At 41.2% G+C, this 18357-nt stretch overlaps 1 protein-coding gene across 1 annotated transcript; it reads left to right on the plus strand.

Moving 5' to 3' along the window:
* Window positions 1-14416: 14416 nt before the first annotated feature.
* On the plus strand, window positions 14417-17975 carry LOC141009046 (G-protein coupled receptor 26-like). The gene is made up of 4 exons (XM_073481454.1): window positions 14417-15087; window positions 16511-16624; window positions 17555-17755; window positions 17903-17975. The coding sequence occupies exons 1-4, from the start codon at window positions 14417-14419 to the stop codon at window positions 17973-17975; spliced, it is 1059 nt and encodes a 352-aa protein (XP_073337555.1).
* The last annotated feature ends 382 nt before the right edge of the window (window positions 17976-18357 follow it).

An 18357-nucleotide genomic window follows, 5' to 3' on the forward strand; every position in this document is an offset into this window, starting at 1 on the left:
TTTAAGTGCAATTCAATTCACAATTTCCTCTTTTAGCTCTACAGTAAGATACACTCTCCGAAATGTAGCCCCTCTAACCCACACCGACTTCCTGCTCAAAGACACAAAAGTGTACACTATGGAAGCAGTCAAGAATTCAGATAAGTGCAGAATTAAACCCAATTTCAGATTGACTCCCTCTCCATCTGCTTAATCTGCTTTAATCGGACAATAATACTTTATTTATTCAGAGCTGAGGGTAGAGTTGTCCATCGGTGAGATGGAGAGGTTGCACTTTTAAGAATCTAGATAATGCACAAAGTAATCCTTGGATGGAAAGGAAAGTTGAGAAAGGAAAAGAAAGTGAAAATAAGAAAAAGGGGGAAAGATTGAAGAGAGGAGAGGAGGAAGAAGTAAAGAAGGAGAGAGAGAGAGAGAGAGAGAGAGAGAGAGAGAGAGAGAGAGAGAGAGGGGGAGAATGTTATCAGGGCACCTGTTCCTCCTGAGGTAAAGAAACACCGTCAGAAACACTAGGATAATCCTCTTGGTTTTAATGGTTTAGAAATGCTATGAAAGATTAGGTAAACAGCGCATCTGATTAATGGGAAAAGGAGTCAATTGGCCATGGAGCGTGAAGCAGCACACAATGCTCCTTTCATATCCTCGGTGCCGCTGAGAGCAGAGATGGTCAAAGGGATGTCTTGGCACGGACGTGTTTTTGTACATACCTCCCCGGGAGAGGGTAATGTCTCACACTTTTACAAGATTTGGAAACTTGAGCGAGCACGAGGAAGTATTTATGTGTGACACTCGGTGAAGCTAAAGTGTACAAGGAAATGGAGGGAGAGCGATTAGGGATGATACCATTCCGGTTTTGACGACAGGATTTCATGCGATGCTAAATGCTTCACTTGCTCATCCCTGAAGTTTTGACTCTTGACAAACTGGATCCCCGCAGTCCCCCCTCCACCACCCTCCCCTCCCCTGATCCGTCTCTGTTTCCTCTCCCCAGGTAAAGGTCAGCTAGCCCAGGTGCTTGCCCTCCACTTGACTCCTTTCCAACAGACTGTGGCTAAAGCAGATTCCGCAGTGACCCATTCTAACTCAATGTCATCTTTGCATGATCAAATCCTCCCCAAAACAGCTTAGCTGGGCCGAGCCAAGGCCCCGGGTCCTGGGAATTACTCATATGGGAGTTAGACAGGTGGAGGAGGGGAGGGGCAGATTAGACTTGGAAGGTCTTTCAAAAGTGTTTTTCATCTGTATTTAGGAGGAACCTAAAGTCAAGCCCTTTGCCAAGAATATCAATATTGTGCAATCTTGGAAACATTTAGTGCCAACATTTTCTATGTCCATTGCCAATGTTTTTGAAGATCTATTTTTCTACAATATCTTTGCATGGAAACTATGGTCTGGTAAAGGTCCGAGAGAGATTGTGGTAATGGAAAATAAAATATGGTTAGGTTTAGGCAACAAAAACACTAATTTACACTTTCCTGCAACATGCCACACATCCTTTCACCACTCTAACCTCAGCCCTGTTGCCAGAATAAAATCATATCAACATTACTACAAAACACATCACATAACCTATAGATTACATCTATATGAGCTGACTTTCTCATCAGGGGGAGAAGGGTGTGATGGTGACGTGACTCCTAGCAAAAGACAGACGTCGGCCTCCGGTTTGAGTGATCGTTGGGACAATTTGCACCCATCTCTGTGGTAACAAAACTAGATATTTTTAACAAGACTTGGAGATATTTTCCAGCCATGTTTGTGGCAACAAAACCAGATATTTTAATGAGACATCAAGACATTTTCCAGTTAGTTGCGAGAGAACCAGGTATTTTAAGCCAAAACATGATTCTTTTGTCTAACCCTAACTAAGCGGTTTTGTGTGCCTGAACCTCACCTAAAGAAACACAAAGTTGCACTGTTGGACTCAGAGAGACAGGAGACTTTCTACGTGCTGGTGCCCCCCCCTCCCCTGCATACTTTCTGAGTGCACCACTGCATAGTTGAAACATTAAGAAAGAGATGAAGTGATAAGTTTCCGTAGTTTGCAGAAATGTGCATTGCCAAAATGCATTCTGGTGTTTGAGTCGCCAACCTCCACATCCTCACTTTCCACCCCGCTATGTGAAAGACTACTTCCTGCATTGGCACAGAACTTTTCATTTATTGGATGTAATACGGTAAAAAAAAAAAAATTCCAATGTGGACATAATTCCTAGCGATACCGAATTGAAAAAAATCCACCAGTCATACACCTGAAAGAGTATTATGATAATAATTACTATCAATTCCAACACCATTTCAAGAGAGAGAGTGTTATGCTGTGACTGAGGGGGCAGAATTAATGTCTATATCATGTGCACACACTTCCTTAACTTCCTTAAAAGGTCACGCTTAAAGGTCGCCCTGCCTGTTTAAGAATGTATTTAAGTAAAAGGCAGGTTAATTGCTGAAAACAGTAAACAAGATGATCAGTTTGGTTCATTGGGACTCTTGACCTCGACCCACGGCACATTCTTGACTGACTGACAACACGGGATCAGAGGGAAAAGTTACATTTATTGACTTTGCCGACTGTATTACCTGATATTGTACGTTTAAAAGAGAGGATTCATATTATGGTAAATACAACTTACTCATTGCTCAAATGTAAAGGGCAGGTTTATTTTTTGGCATATTTTTGATATGCAAAGATTAGACGGCTATGACTCAACATGCTTCAGGATATAAGAGAATCCACAATGGCTGCTAATCCCCCGTCCATAGCCAGAGGCAGCACAAGGCAGCATAAGCTCTCCTGTCCTCCCTGCTATCACCTGCCTATTTACTGCCATGACATCCCTTCGGCGCTTTCAGCCACTCTCCTCCTCTTTCTCCTTTCCTCTCTCTCCATCCGCTAATCCTCTTTAAGGACATTACCTGCTAATATATCCAGTCAGAAGGTATAAAAGCCCAGCTATCTCTTTACTGCCATCGGCAGTACGCTAAATAGGCCATTAATGGAGGAAGGCAAATGGGGGATAGTGTGGTTTTGACCCCAAATACCATTCAGATCCTGGTCTATCTGAGTGGCTGTCTGAGGTGTAGCATGTGTTGGGTCACAAGGAGCTGAGGGAGAGGAAGGAGGTGGTTGGGAAAGAGCTAAAGTGTGGTTGGCCTTAAAGCTAAAGTGAGTTTGAGAAAAGATCAAATGTTTTCTGTATCAATTGCGAGGAGATTGTTAGAAGCACGTGTAATGCCAGGTTTCAAACTCCGGAAATCACTACATTACATATTTACTTACACTAACATCCCAGATGTCAAAGCCTTCACACACTGCTGCCCCCACATGGCAGACAGTGGTAACTGTTTAAACATTTCAACTATTATAAACAAAAATTCACGTCAACTAGTGCGAGTAAAAAGTTAAAAATTTGGTAAAATATTAGTGAAACCATCTATTTGACTTATGTTGCTGTTAAGAAGAAATTTTAAGGGTTTCTTTTGTCACAAAATTTCCACATCCTATAATTTTATATTATTTATACTGTATATTTACAGTATATCAAAACTACAGCATTGTTTTGAAATGATGGGATGATCTTCTCGGTTACAGCATCACACTGTGATTTAGGTTGATAATATGTGTTCACAGGTTATATTAACATACAGTATACTATGCATTATGTAAGAGAGCAATACCAACATATCGAATCTCACTTTAACTTAACAGTAAAATGACTTAAACCCGGGGTTAAATGTTATCTTAAAACCAGACAACACTGAATATTTGACCTGGAAAAGCTTGCCAGACCATTTGAGAAAAACAAAACAGACAAGAGTTTGTTCTGCGTTCCTGCTTATAACAGGTTAACCTGCAGACCTCCACGACCAACAAAGTTCAGTCGCTGACTTGGCCTCGAGGCAGGGCAGCTGTTCATTTTACTGCTAATGGAGTGCCACTGACATCACTTTAATGAGACGGCACTAATGAGTGCTGACAGCTCAGACAGCACACCACCGCATCAGCTCACCTCCACCAGGTTCAGAGCAGGCAGACTGAACAGAGAGCAGAGAGTGCCCTCCTTTGGTCAAAACAGGAAATGACCACCACTAGGCCCAGAGGTGCTCCAGCAAATAGATTCCCCCTGTCACTTCCTGTCTCAGTCACCTGTTAATATGAAAAGTTCAATCGAGTAATGTAGGGTAACACTTATACACCATTACCATTTATTAATGATGGTTATCATGAAGTCTCTCTTAATATTTAATTATCACACATGGAAATAAATAGTTTATAGTTAACACTATAAAAAAAACCAAGTAAAAGCACAGTTAAATGCAAATATCCCTATCCTGTACAGATTTTGTCAGCCAGGTTTTAGATAAAACAACAATTTCAGCATTAGTTGAATTAATCCAGATATTAATCGTGTCCATTTTAGAGAAATTACTCCTTACATTGATATGAATAATCCCAAAACTAGATCTAGATTTAAAATCTGCGGGTGTAAGGCATTGTGCAGACGGACACGGCCTGGATTTGTCTCAGTATTCTCTGAGAGCAAAAACAATAATATAACTAAAAGTTTGTGCTTGGTGTTACAGTCTTTTACATCCGTTCCAAGACTGTAGGAGAATACATTCATAGTAAATGATGTTGCAGGAATAGTAAAATGCTCCCTCAGCACAAGGAGATGATAGGAGTGAAGATAAGCAGCCATTTTGAGCAGTCACTGTGGGAAAAAGTTAGATTGCCATGGTTAGCTGCACATCCTCCACAGTACTGTTCATCCTGTGGGAGCATTACAGGAGGAGAAGGTCTGCCAGACCAATAGGGACTCCCAGGAAAACCACATAGTGATATAAAACACAAAACAATCATCAGCGACATTGTTAAAGAGGGGATCACTGCCATTCCACTCAGGATGGGAGGGTAAGCAGGCGTAAAGGGACATCACACAAAGAAAGAGATCCACAGTTTATCCCCTTGGGAAAAGATTCCCAGCAGACTCAAAGCAAGCTAACAGCCATCCACCAAGCAAGCACAGTAGATCCAACAGACCAGTTCATCAGTTAGAAACAGACAATCCAGCATTAAATTCAGTGCTTCACATGCTTCACATAGCTGGTGACTCTGACTAAAGTTAAAACCCAGAGGGAAAATTCTATTTCCACTTAAAACATCATCAACCACCTGGCCTGCAAGGCTACAAGGCCATAAAAATCTAAAATCCAATAGCTGGGGTGATTCTGTGGCTACAGATCAATACAGAAATAGCAGAATAGTTAAAAATGTGGCACTGTACCATTTAGAAGATCAGCAGAAGGATGCTTTGTCCCCCTCAGGTGCTGTAATCCAGCAGGTGGATTTCAGGTAGGCCTCAGCCTCAAACAATCCAGGTGGATTTCAGGTGCGTCTAGGCCTCAAACAATCCAGGTGGATTTCAGGTAGGCCTCAGCCTCAAACAATCCAGGTGGATTTCAGGTAGGCCTCAGCCTCAAACAATCCAGGTGGATTTCAGGTGCGTCTAGGCCTCAAACAATCCAGATTTCCAGCTCAGCAAAAATCCAGTAACATCCAAATAAAAACATTTCATCAAGAGATCACAAACTGAAGAGAAGATGTTGTTCATGAAAAGTACCACTCATTCAGGTACAAATGTCTTAAGCTTCACACATAAAAACAGAAAGAAAAAAACTCAGGCATCAGGCACTGACACACTAACAGTGGACTGACTTGGCTGCCATCTTGGATTCTCATAATTAGAATATATTTTATATATATATATATGATAAGAATATATTACAGTCTGCCATACAATTACTATTTAAAAGCAATCAGTCATTGCTTTCATGTAATATCTTATCCACTAGAGGGAAGCACTGCATCTAAAATGTTATGCTCTACATTGACATGCTATACAATACTTCATTAAAGGTGAAAAAGACATGATATGTGCTTGATATATCCTACTAAAATACTTGACCTATGTAAGTGTTGTCTGTATTTTCTCACAGAATCAGGAACTCCAGAAACTGTTGCCTGAGGAAATTTGGGAAATATGTCAAAACCATTTAAACCTCTTTTCCCCCCGCCATCAGCGTGTGCTCAAACAGCTGTATGTGAGTGTAATGAATCGTAGCAGCATCAGTGCAGACTGTCAGGGAGGAGCAGAGGACAGACGGATCAGCACATCCATCCACCCACAACCCAGACAGGGTGGGTGTCATGATTGGTGCTACTGCTGCGTGACAGCAGTGGATTCTACTCGCAGCGAGTAGACAAAGACACAGGACAGATCCCACTTTCCTCATTCCCCACGAAGGGGCGCAGTAACTTCCTCCACAGATCACATCAAGGCCTTAAACAGAGCTTTTCACTAAGCTGAGATGAGTCAGTGAACCAGCAGCCATTCAATCACATTTAGTCTCCTCTTTGGAGGAGAGCAGACATTGTATTGACTGTCTGAGCGGCACGCACTGAAACATAACCAAGATTTCACGTTTTCAACCCTTTTGACATGCTTTTTTTTTTGGTACCAGCTCTGAATGGATAAGTTGCATTAGGCTTCTGGAATAGATGACTCCTCTTTCCCACTTAAAGCCATTACTTCTAATGCTGTGTACACTTGAAACCATCACGCCACAGCCTAAGTGGAGAGTGTAAACAATTCTTTCTCTAAACTTGTACAACCGAGACAAAACAAAGCTGTTACAGAAAATATTTACCTCCCACAAGACAGAGAAACAAGCATGGTTACATCATTTTTTGCAGAAAAATTACAGGTAGTTGCTAAAGTCAAGACTTCACTTTACAGCCCGATGATTTTTCTGATAACTTAAAGTGAGTGGAGCCTCAACAACAACACCTTATAATCAGAGACCTCACCTCCTGTGGGGAGGGCAGCCAGCTCAGACAGGGAAGGAAATGTTGTTTTTGTTAATTTAAGGCTCAGACGTCTGTCAGTCCTGCACTTCAGAGGTGTTTGGTGTTGGAAATACACAATGCTACCCAAACATTATAATGATGAAATACTCAAATTAGGCCGGGACGGAATAATTTTCAGCATCCCCTCTGTGCACTTTGCAAGTCAGTAAAAACATCAGAGAGAAACAGGGAACAGGTAAAGGTTTTAATGAGTTTGAGGTGAGTGGTTTCCGATCATAGAGCGCAACTATAACAGGAATGACGACGAGGAAAACAGTGATTTGGGTTCCCAGGTGGTGAATCAGGAGAGATCAAAGTGAACAGAGAGCAGCAGTGTGTTTTCAGCCTGGATTTGAAAATGTCAATAGAGCTTGCCTCCCATGTGTAGTGATTGTTATTGGTTGGTACAGAGAAGCGGAGCTCGGTGGGCAAAGGCTCGACCACCAAAAGAGTCCTTATAAAATCGAGGAACAGCTAAGTAAATGGGATCGAGGGAAAGTTAAGGCTGAACGAAACATATGGAGAAATAAGGCTGGAAATACATGCAGGAGACAGTCCATCTAAAGTTGAATAGGTCAGAAGGAGGGTTTGGATTAATATGAACCAGTAGCTAACGTAGACACATACTGTAAGTGCTGGTGTTATATGATTCTTGGAGATATTGCGTTGTTGTCTTATGTAGAGAAACGTTCATTATATGAATGGCTATTTTACAAAAGTGGAAGAAGGCAGTTCATGTTATACGGTCAAATGTAGGAGAGGGATCAAATAGTATTCTAGATTTCTAACTGTGTGGGTCTGAGAAGTTGTGCAGCCATCAAGGTAAAAGAAAAAATCTGTAAAAGTGACATTTTGGTTTTGTCTTCATTCATATTATTGCACATCCAGTGATGGACTTGTAACAAGCATTTCTCTTATTTAACCAGCTTGGAGGAATCATTGAATGTTACAGGAAGATATATTAAAAATATTATAATTGTCATTTGGCTTTAAGAATACATAACAGGATATGTATAACATAAAATATATTTACATTTTGACAGAACCTTGGTAATATATACCGGTATGTTATTAAATATCTGGCATGTAAAACATATTTTGCATGTATTATATGGCAATATAATTTTTGAAAATATATAAAGACAATACTCTATATCATTTGATATATTCATAAATACATTGCAAGGACATTATTAAATATATATTTCAACACATACAGCATGGAGATGACAACAATGTCAGATATAAGCCTGCATCAACTCTTCATATCAGTGAAAAGTGCAATTATAAGGTGAACATATTGTCATGGCATTGATGATTGACACAAAAAATGAAAAAAACCTAGAATATGCTGAATATATTCCCATTGCATATGTCTCATCGTGGAAGTATCATGTTTATTTTACCAATCTTTATGATACATTTATGCAATATACTACCAAAAAGGGGTTTCCTGAAGTACTGAGTCAAATAAAATGAATTTCTACTTGTATGTACTCATGTGTGCTTCTAGTGATATTTGACCTTCATGGACTGTGCATTTACAACAAAAATACCCTCAAGAGATTCAAATGCAGAAACATACTTGCAAGCTTATGATGTAGCCATTGCTCCTCTGAGTCACCGAAGCGACGTATGAAAGTATGAATCATGGCACGGACAAGCAGACTGGCCGTATGTGTGGATGTGAGTCTTACTCTACAGAAGTGAGACGGCTGTCCAAGCACAAACAAACAAAGAATAATACGAAAAGACAGCCTCTGAAATTGTGCATGAGCCAGTTGGGGCTGCAGCCAGGCGTGTGTTGATTCCGCCACGGGCACGAGTCATCTATTGCTACTGCACTGCTCTGCATCATGCATACTGTATAGCATTGGCTTTATATTCTCATGAGGGCGTTGAAATAACCAGCTTGATTTCGTTTGGAGCAAATTCCTAACATTTCTGGCCTTGTGGAAACTTCTAATTCCCACGAGAATTGAAGGTTACATAGACTAATAGCTACCAGCAGAAGCCAGATAACAGCATACACACACGTTTAACAACAAACCACATATACCCAGTGTATGAAGGTCCTGACACGTGCCATCAGGGTCTCTCATTAAGACTCCTCGCTTCATTTTAAAAAAAAAAAACTACTGGGAGCTGCTTCCTGTCATGCTCGTGTACAGCGATGTCACACTCATTACCAGAGAAAGGACATCAAAGCAGATGGGCGAGCACGATTAACTGAGCCTGGAATGGCTGCGAGAATTTATGTACAGCCAAGATACAACCAGGCATTTGAGGTTCAGCCAACAGAAAAAATATACGGCGCCTTTGTATCTACAGTAAATTCAAGATGAAAGTGGTGGCGGCCTGCGTCTAACGAGGGGAACAAACCGACTGTGTACAGTAAGCTCTGCTTTAGGTGTGGAAAAGTGAGACTGTCATTGGAAGGAAAATGCAGATAAAGATACAAACTGTAAGACTTTGAAATTCAGTTGGCATGGCCAAAGTGGAGTCATAATCATCTCATGACTGAAGAAGCGAACCTAAAACCATGATGACTCTCTAGCTGGGAAATAACCTTCGTTTCAGTCCTGTTAATGCAGGCCATCAACTTCTTGCATGGTAGGGAAAATGAAGACTGATGAGACAGTGACTGCACATGTAGAGCAGATAAATCAATATCACAGTCATTTTTAATAACCTGATTCGTTCAGCTACACAAAACAAAACAGACATATGCTAATTGCTGATATTGCTTTGTTAGCAGAACACGTGTGAGTGACTACAACTTGGTCCTGAGAACAGACTCGTATCGTGGGGGCTCTAAAAGCCTACAAAACTCTCTGCTGGTTGGCATTATGCTTGATCTTGCTGGCCTATGGAAATCTTAAAGGAACAGTTCACCTAAAAATAAAAAAAAATCAGTCATTATCTATTCACCCCCCAGCCCAGCTGCCAGGATATAATGTTAGCCAGTAACGTTTCTGCAAACCACAGATACATCTGAGGTTGACACGAGACATATCACATTGACATTAAATACATATAAACGGCCTTACACATAAGGAGGTGTACGCGATGGGGATGGCGTTATAACAGCCAACATCAAAAAAGCGACGAAAGCGGATGTTTTTTAAAGGAGACCTGCAGACATTTCCAACATTTTTTGTGGCGACCAAAATCATCTGTTTGTCACAGTGAGCCGGACCATCTCTATCAGTGATCGTCGCGACTAAAACAGGTATTTTAAACCAAACTGTGATGTTTTCTGAACCCTTACCAAGTGTTTATTTTGCCTAAACCCAAGCAGACCATAAGTGTGTGTGTCACAGTGTTGTGACAAGAGAGAAATAGCTAATTAAACCTAAACAGACATAAAAATAAATTTAAAAAACTTATATGTTTTAACTTATTTAACAGAAGTGTTCTTGGCTGACATTTACTCTGGTGACTGGGTTGCACCCCCATGCCACTGAAAAGTATGGTAAAGTTTTGTAGTCAATAAAAGTTTTCCAGAGCTTCACAGCGAGACAGGAACAAAAACAAAAACATTATTTAAAAAATGATGAAAAAGTGAAAATCTCCAGAAGCCCCGAGATCCCAAATTGATTTGAAGCTGAAATCTTCACTCTGGTTTCAAACGGGTTGCGCGCTAATGCTTTCAGCTTAGCAGACATCACAACAGACTGGTCGACTGATCTGGTTGACGATGCTGTTGTCATCTATACACAACAGAGTTCTCTCCATATCAGAAGATTGGCATCATGGGTGAACAGCATGAACAGGAGGGTAAGCAGTGAGCACATGGGCCTGGGGGGCTACGGTGTTGAGCACTAGTGATAAACGGTGGTAGTGTCGGGTTGTAATGTCTGCACTATGCAGCTTCATGAATATGATTGGATGATACTAGCCACACAGCTGTGAATTAGCAAATTGTTGCAAAACATAGAAGAGTTTACCTTTGTTCAACGTTGACTGAAAAGATGTGCTCGTTTGATCAATAGACAAAACAAAAACAGTGATGCATGATTGGAAATGAGGAAGTTATTTGAGCGTATTTCATCACAATATTTAATATATTATGACACCAGATTCCAAGTGAACAGTTCAATCGATGTGTTGCTGTCTGTTTTGATCCCACCACTGGATTGTACCGAAGAAATACATTTTCAGACCACGCTGTGGGTTTAAAAAGAAAACAAAAGGAGAACGTCTTGCTATTAAGCAGTAAATGGTCTCTAGTTACAGTTTTTGATCTGCCATGTAGCACAGTAATGAAAAACTGTTCAACAAAGTGTTAAAAAGAAGTATGGTTTTGGATCTGGGTCTGCCGAATGATGAAAAACCTCTCAGGTGTCTGCAGAGACTTTCGGAGGAATATATAAATGGTCGTGTGTGGCTGTAACCTTTCACCTCATTAACTCAAAGTCTGTAAGCAAATGAAGTTGAAATCCTATTAAAGGGAGCACCGTAGAGACTTGACGCTGTGTAAAGAAAAAAAAAATCCAATGTAGTTTCACCATCTGTTCCATCACTATGTGGAAAGGGCAGAAGTGAGAAAACTTCTCTCTCTGTGGAATTAATTAAAAAATCCAGCAGCCACTATTGTCAATTTGTCATTACTGATAATTTATAGGATGGCTAGACAGCTGCACGTGACCACCGTTCTGGAAAGTACGATGGTTTCTCTTACGCTTGTAGACGGACGGAGGAGAAATCTCTTTCAATTAAACACTATAGATCACATCCATGCTTTTTAATTCTGCTCCTGGAATTAATCTTTTCTTGTTTCTTTTTGAAAAATGAGTAATTTTAACTTTCATCTTTAGTGGGGGGGCTCATTGAGCATGTTAATTTAAATTTTGGTGGTCTGCGACAGTGTTAAATGAGTCTGTTCTGGATTCAAAGAATAGGTGAGAGTAAAAACTGCTATATGACTAATATAACAAGGTCTTCTGATCTTCTACGTGCAAGTTTTGTTTTGTTTACACCGTAGATCACATTGCCCACTACCAGAGCACACCACAGGGACTACAGGATGAGAAAATCATCGACATCCTGACGTCAAGCTCGCAGGGCATGTAAGAAAAGTGGGATTTGTGTTATCTTTACAAAACAGAGCGATCGGATGTATGCCTGAAGCTTCATGCTTTGTAACCAGTACAAGTTATTTAGTTATCAGCAAGGTCGCTGTGAAGGGTGTATGGGTATAGTGAACTACAGCAACAGGCCTGTATGACGGTGTTGGAATGTAACCAATTAAATTTATCCAACAACTGCACGTAAATATGATTTTGAAGCACTTTGACTTTGAGTATTTCCAATTATGCTACTTTATAGAGGGATATATTCTTCTTTTTACTCCATTCCACCTGTTAGGCGAACTTAATTACAAGTTACTTTGCAGATTAAGAGTTTATAATATAAAACATTGCAATAGATTGAACTACCCAACAGTATATAAAGTAGATAAAAATAGCTCTACGTCCATCAGCTACACTGAAAGTCCTGCCTGAATATGAATGCAGCCATAGCATTAAGTCAAAATATATAACACTCACAAGGCCATTTTTCTGAGATTGACTTTTTTAAGGACTTTTACTGAATACCGTTTTTTTTCTACCACTGCTTCTTCATTTGTGACCTCTTGACCCCCTCTGGCCTCTACCTTTGTGTACACTTCAGCAGCAACGACACAAAGGTTGGTCTTTATGGCCAATTCCACTTTCACTCACAACCGACACGTTGACTTATTTAAAAACTTAAGATAAATGATTACCTTAAAAAATAATCAATAAGGGAGAAACTAATTTGTTTGAGGACAATTATATTACCTCAAATGTAAATTGTTATTTATGCTCCCAGCAAAATCAGTGTTACAGTTGAATTAATTAGTAGTCCTTACACATTATTTGGCCAAGTTGAGAAAAATTCGACTAACAAACACACCACGCACAATATTAATTCAAATTTGATCAAATATGTCATCACAGTTAAACACACAATGTTTGTTGCTGACATAAACAATGGATGTTTTGTTTACATAAAATAAATAGCTTCATACATTTTGTTAGCAGAAGGCAGCCCAACACATGAGCTGATTTTTTAGGGGTTTTTTTTATTATTTTTTTAGGTGTTAGCTCACCTCTAACCAGGTTCAGCATCACCTGTTGAATACATCTGAAGTGTGTTGGACAGTGACCTCCAAGTGGTTCCACAAAGCCAAGTTTAGGGCCTCATCCTACTGGAGGTGTCTTCAAGGCGTCCTCATCAAATAATTATGTTACTATTGACATTAATTACATAATTTATAATGTTTTTAAGAAGAATAACTTCACATTTTGGCAGGATGGTTGTTTTATACATGTATTCTTGGGCTGCCCAGTCTAGTCCTGATGATGTTCAAAAAACAATGTTAAACATCAAATAAGTGCTTTGGACTGCTGGTAACTCCAGACAACTTATTCACTGACTGGCTGAGTAGAAGTGAGTGTGTGATGTGACTCAGAACGTGTTGGATGTGAAGTAATGCATCAATATTTTTTTATGTAGTCTGTGAAATTATTGATGCAGAAACACATTCTTGGCTAAAAGTGAGAAAACACAGTGTGCCCTCCCTCACAGGGCTGGAGGCTGTACACACACACACACAGTATTGCTGCACATGCCAGAAGCGGTGGTGCTGCTGGACTGTGGACTAATAATGTGGATGGAGAAGCCCAGTGCTCCACAGAGCCCCGAGGCTTTGAAGGCTGCACTGATGAAGCTGTGGGTCTCCCTCTGTCGCAGTGAGCTGGATTACACTATAAGTGTTTGCTGCTGAGGAATCTAAATACAGTGACGATGTGATTCAGTCCAGTCAGACACTGACTGCAAACATAATTCATTGCACTAAATCAGACTACGCCTCTAATATACACTCACCTGACATATCTACGTATGCATTTTGCACAAAACATCTCATCACCAGAACTGCTGTGTTCAACGTGATGCTCGTGACATCAGCCAGCCACGCAGTCTTGCGTCGTGCTTCTATTTTTACACTAAAAAGCTATTTTTGAGCAGGGCCGCACCAGCGTGCTTTACACTCTCGGTTGCAGAGAAGACAATATAAGAAGCTGGAGGCGACGACAGCTCCAAGTACTTTTATGTCAATTTCGGAGCTGCCATCATGTGAATGCGCAATTGCGCAGCGAGGAAGCCCTCAGCTGTGAGACCAGTGGCATGACAAGGGTGCTTGAAATCTACCGCAGCGCCTGACCAGCACAAGCCTCCCGCTGTGACCCCGTTCCCATGACACAGACTTTGAGATTTCTTCATGATAATCAGGTGAGCTGTGTGAATCCTTCGCCGCGGACGCTGCTGGAGAGACCGCTTCGTTCACTGAAGACATTTGGTGCTCGGGGAGGGAAAGAATGACAGTGTGCTGGATATGTTGTGACTAAAACTCACGATGACAGTTCGCATCAGGACTGTGGATGCACTCAGCAGAAGTGTGGATATTTGAGAGGAAGCACCATGGACGCAGCGGATATAGTTGCTTCCGTGTTGGTTTTGGGGATTATTATCGTGTCGCTGCTGTCCAACGTTGTGGTGCTGATCTGCTTTCTGTACAACCCGGAGATCCGCAAACAGGTACCCGGTCTCTTTATTCTCAACTTGACGTTTTGCAACCTGTTGCTAAGCGTGTCCAACATGCCACTAACTCTGGTCGGGCTCATCACCACGGGCCACCCCGGAGGCAGCGGCTTTTGTCAGGTTGTGGGTTTCCTCGACACTTTTCTCACCACAAACTCCATGCTCAGCATGGCAGCCCTCAGCATCGACAGATGGGTGGCGGTGGTGTTCCCGCTGAGCTACCACTCCAGAATCCGGCACCGGGACGCAGTGATCGCGCTCGGATACACGTGGATACACTCGCTCTGCTTCTCCACCGTGGCCACCTGCCGCTCATGGGTCGGGTACCACCACCTTTACGCATCGTGCACTCTCTGCAATGTGAGGGCGAAGGGAGCCGGGACCCAGTTTATCATTTTCAACGTGGCTTTGCACTCTCTCACTTTCCTCCTCACGCTCATCGTGATGTGTGTAACGTATCTGAAAGTGCTGAAAGTTGCGAGGTTTCACTGTAAACGCATCGACGTGATCACTATGCAGACGCTGGTGCTGCTTGTGGATATTCACCCCAGGTAAACCTTCACCAGAGGTGCATTCAGTGTCATCCATTTGTGTTTCACTCAGATGTTTGTATCTGTCCCTCTTTATTGTGTCCAGTGTGTGAAGCATGTCAGAAGGAGCAGGTTGATCCAACATCAGAACATGCTCCAGTGAAGGTTAAGTCTGTCTGATACAGAGCATCAGGAAGAGATGGTGGTGGGGGATTTTCTCTTCTTTGCCTGGCTGAATCAAATAGTTGATGGACAGGAAAAATGATGAATTCTGCTGCTCCAGTTATTCATTGAAATCGTAAGAAAAAATGTGGCTCTATTCTGGGATTTTGGACAGTTGGCTGGATAAAATAAGCAATTTGAAAACCTTGAAAACCATCTGTGATGTACAGCGATTAACCAGTTAATCAGTTATCAGCAAAACTGTGGGATTAACCCTTTACCAACCACAACATGTTCCAAATAAAATGATTCCTGTTCTTGTATCCTTTTAAAAGTCAGTCGTGGTCCTGAGGATGATGAGATGAGATGAGGGCCACTGTATGAAAAATTTAATTCTGACCTTTCTTTTTTTTGCAATTCTGTCTTGTGTTTCTTTGGATTGAGAATAATTATCATGAAATTCAAGTTAGAATTTTTTTTTTTCACAATTCTGACAAAAAAATGTCAGAATTCTGACTTTCTTCGTAGAATTGACGATAATTTTTATGACATAAGTCAGAATTCTGAGAAAAAAATGTCAGAATTGTGAAAAAAATCAGAATTCTGAGGAAAAAAAGTAAAAATTTTAAGATTAAACTCAAAATTTTAAGTTTAAAGTCAGAATTCTGACTTTTGTCTTAGAATTGAAAATAATTATTATGACACTAAAGTCAGAAAAGTCACAATTGTGAACAAATGTCAAAATTCAGAGTTTAAGCCCAGAATTCTGACTTTTTTCCTCATAATTATGATTTTAATCTCATAATCCTGACTTGCAGGAAGCAGGTGTAGTTACATGGTGATGAAAGTAGTAAGTTGCATCCCTACACTGTCACAAGCAGACATAACATACAGTGGACACAAAACCCTCTGAAGTATATCTTGTAGTGACTTGATGTGAATTTAAAGTGTTTCTCTGATGATGATTGAAGCCTGCTGGCAGTGACATTATCATGTCTCATGAAGGTCGGCGAGGACTTTCTTGTGTTCTGCGTTTCCATCATTTGCTCTCCATCCCGATTCAGTCAAATAATTAAACTTTGAATCACTCTCCATTTACATAATTGATATCTGTGCAGTGTGAAATTTCTCCACGGTAATCCTCCGAGATAACAGCAGCACAGTTCACTGCTTCCATCCCCACGTTCATCCCACATGTTTCCTCTGTGGACTGCTACATTATGTCTGCATGTCTCTGATGATGCCTCCTGGGTCGATAATGGTACCTCTGTGCTTTTGGCAGCGTGCGCCAGAAATGCTTGGATGAGCAGAAGCGGAGGAGGCTGAGGGCCACCAAGAAGATCAGTACGTTCATCGGCACATTCGTGGTGTGCTTCAGCCCTTATGTCATCACAAGGTGAGCACACATTTACAATAATGCCTGTGAGATTTTGTGCGTGAGTGTCATCAAAACGTGTTTCTTGCTTTACCTTGACTTTTTTTATCACAATATTGAAAAGACAAATCATCAAACAGCTTGACCATTGACCTGCAGTGGAATTCAGTACATTGTGTTTTTGCTCAGCAATTAAAAAAAGGTTTCAAATTATCTTCTTCATTCAGTTTAATAAGCAGAACAACTCTCCTAAGACTTCTTAGAGGGATTCTGGGTTTTCACTTACCTCTCTGTGGCTGCTCATGTGTTTATACTTGGCTTATTGCCTCGATACAGATGCTGTTGATTATTTTCTTGTTATCTGCTAACATTTTAAACATCTTTAACTGCTCGATTTTCATGATGTCAGATACACACATGTCTAATCCTTGTCCCTGAGCCTCCATTACTGGGGAGATGAGAGGGAGAGGAAGAGAGAGATAGCAAATGAGTCTGTGATCGTATCGCTGGCTCTCATTAGTATTAGCCCCGGTATTAATGGTGGCAACCTGTCAGAAGCTGTTAGAATTGTGGAATGGAAATAGGAAGGAAGCGCATTAGGAGAGACGCGTTAGATTTAAGGAGATCACACTAATTAAGAAGACAGATTAACAACAAAACAATGCTCATGTTGGTTTTGACTTTGTCTCGGCTTTAATTTGATTTGATTTATGAGGACAAAATAATTGGTTGTAAGATGATTTAAAGCAGCGAGAAAAAATGACACCCATCCGTTCACATTCCCCAACACAGTGCTGACATTTCAGTCAAGTGAAATGATGACATTTTCACAATATTACAGCACTGGGGGAGGGTCGCATTAGATGTCTTCCACTCCAGTTACACTGATCTGAGAATTGGCTTAATGGATGGTGTGTGACTTTTTTCCTCTTTTTGCTTGATTTGAGGTAGAATTCTGGAGCTCTTCCTCCCAGGGCCCATAAGCCCTCACTGGGGCGTGCTGTCCAAATGTTTGGCCTACAGCAAGGCAGCAAGCGACCCGTTTGTCTACTCACTGCTGCGTCACCAGTACAGGAAGACCTGCAGCCTGCTGGCCAACAAAGTCCTCAAGAGGAGTCCGCTGAACTCCTCCTCCCTTTGGATGGAGAACAACGCAGGGAGGACCAACGCCAACTCCAACGCAACCAACGCAGGGAGGACCAACGCCAACTCCAACCCAACCAACGCAGGGAGGACCAACGCCAACTCCAACCCAACCAACGCAGGGAGGACCAACGCCAACTCCAACCCAACCAACGCAGGGAGAACCAACGCCAACTCCAATGCAACCAACAACATCCAACCGCCAACTAACAAGCCAGTTGGCCAGTGAAGGTCATCACTTTCAGAGACAATTCAGGTACTTTATCATGCAAGAAGGCATGATTGATCTCTGTGTGACAGTGCAACATCAGAGTGAACAAGCTTGTCTCTTAATTACATGTTGAAGTACAAGGATGGCAATATTCTATACTTTTCTTATCATCAACAAATCCCATGAAAAGACCCTCTTCGTCTTTCCCAGCCTGCCTCTGGCACTCATTCTTTCCTACTGACGACATAAGTCTTAAAAATAGGTCACAAATAAATCCATTCATTTTTGAAAAAGTTTAAATAATTTCCCCAAGCAGCTTGGCACTGCAGCTCTTTTGCAAATGCTCAAAAAAACATATGCAGGAGACATCGTTCATGAGGAGATTTGGTCCGCTAGTGAC

Source organism: Pagrus major, chromosome 15, assembly GCF_040436345.1.
Source record: "Pagrus major chromosome 15, Pma_NU_1.0".
NCBI lineage: Eukaryota > Metazoa > Chordata > Actinopteri > Spariformes > Sparidae > Pagrus > Pagrus major.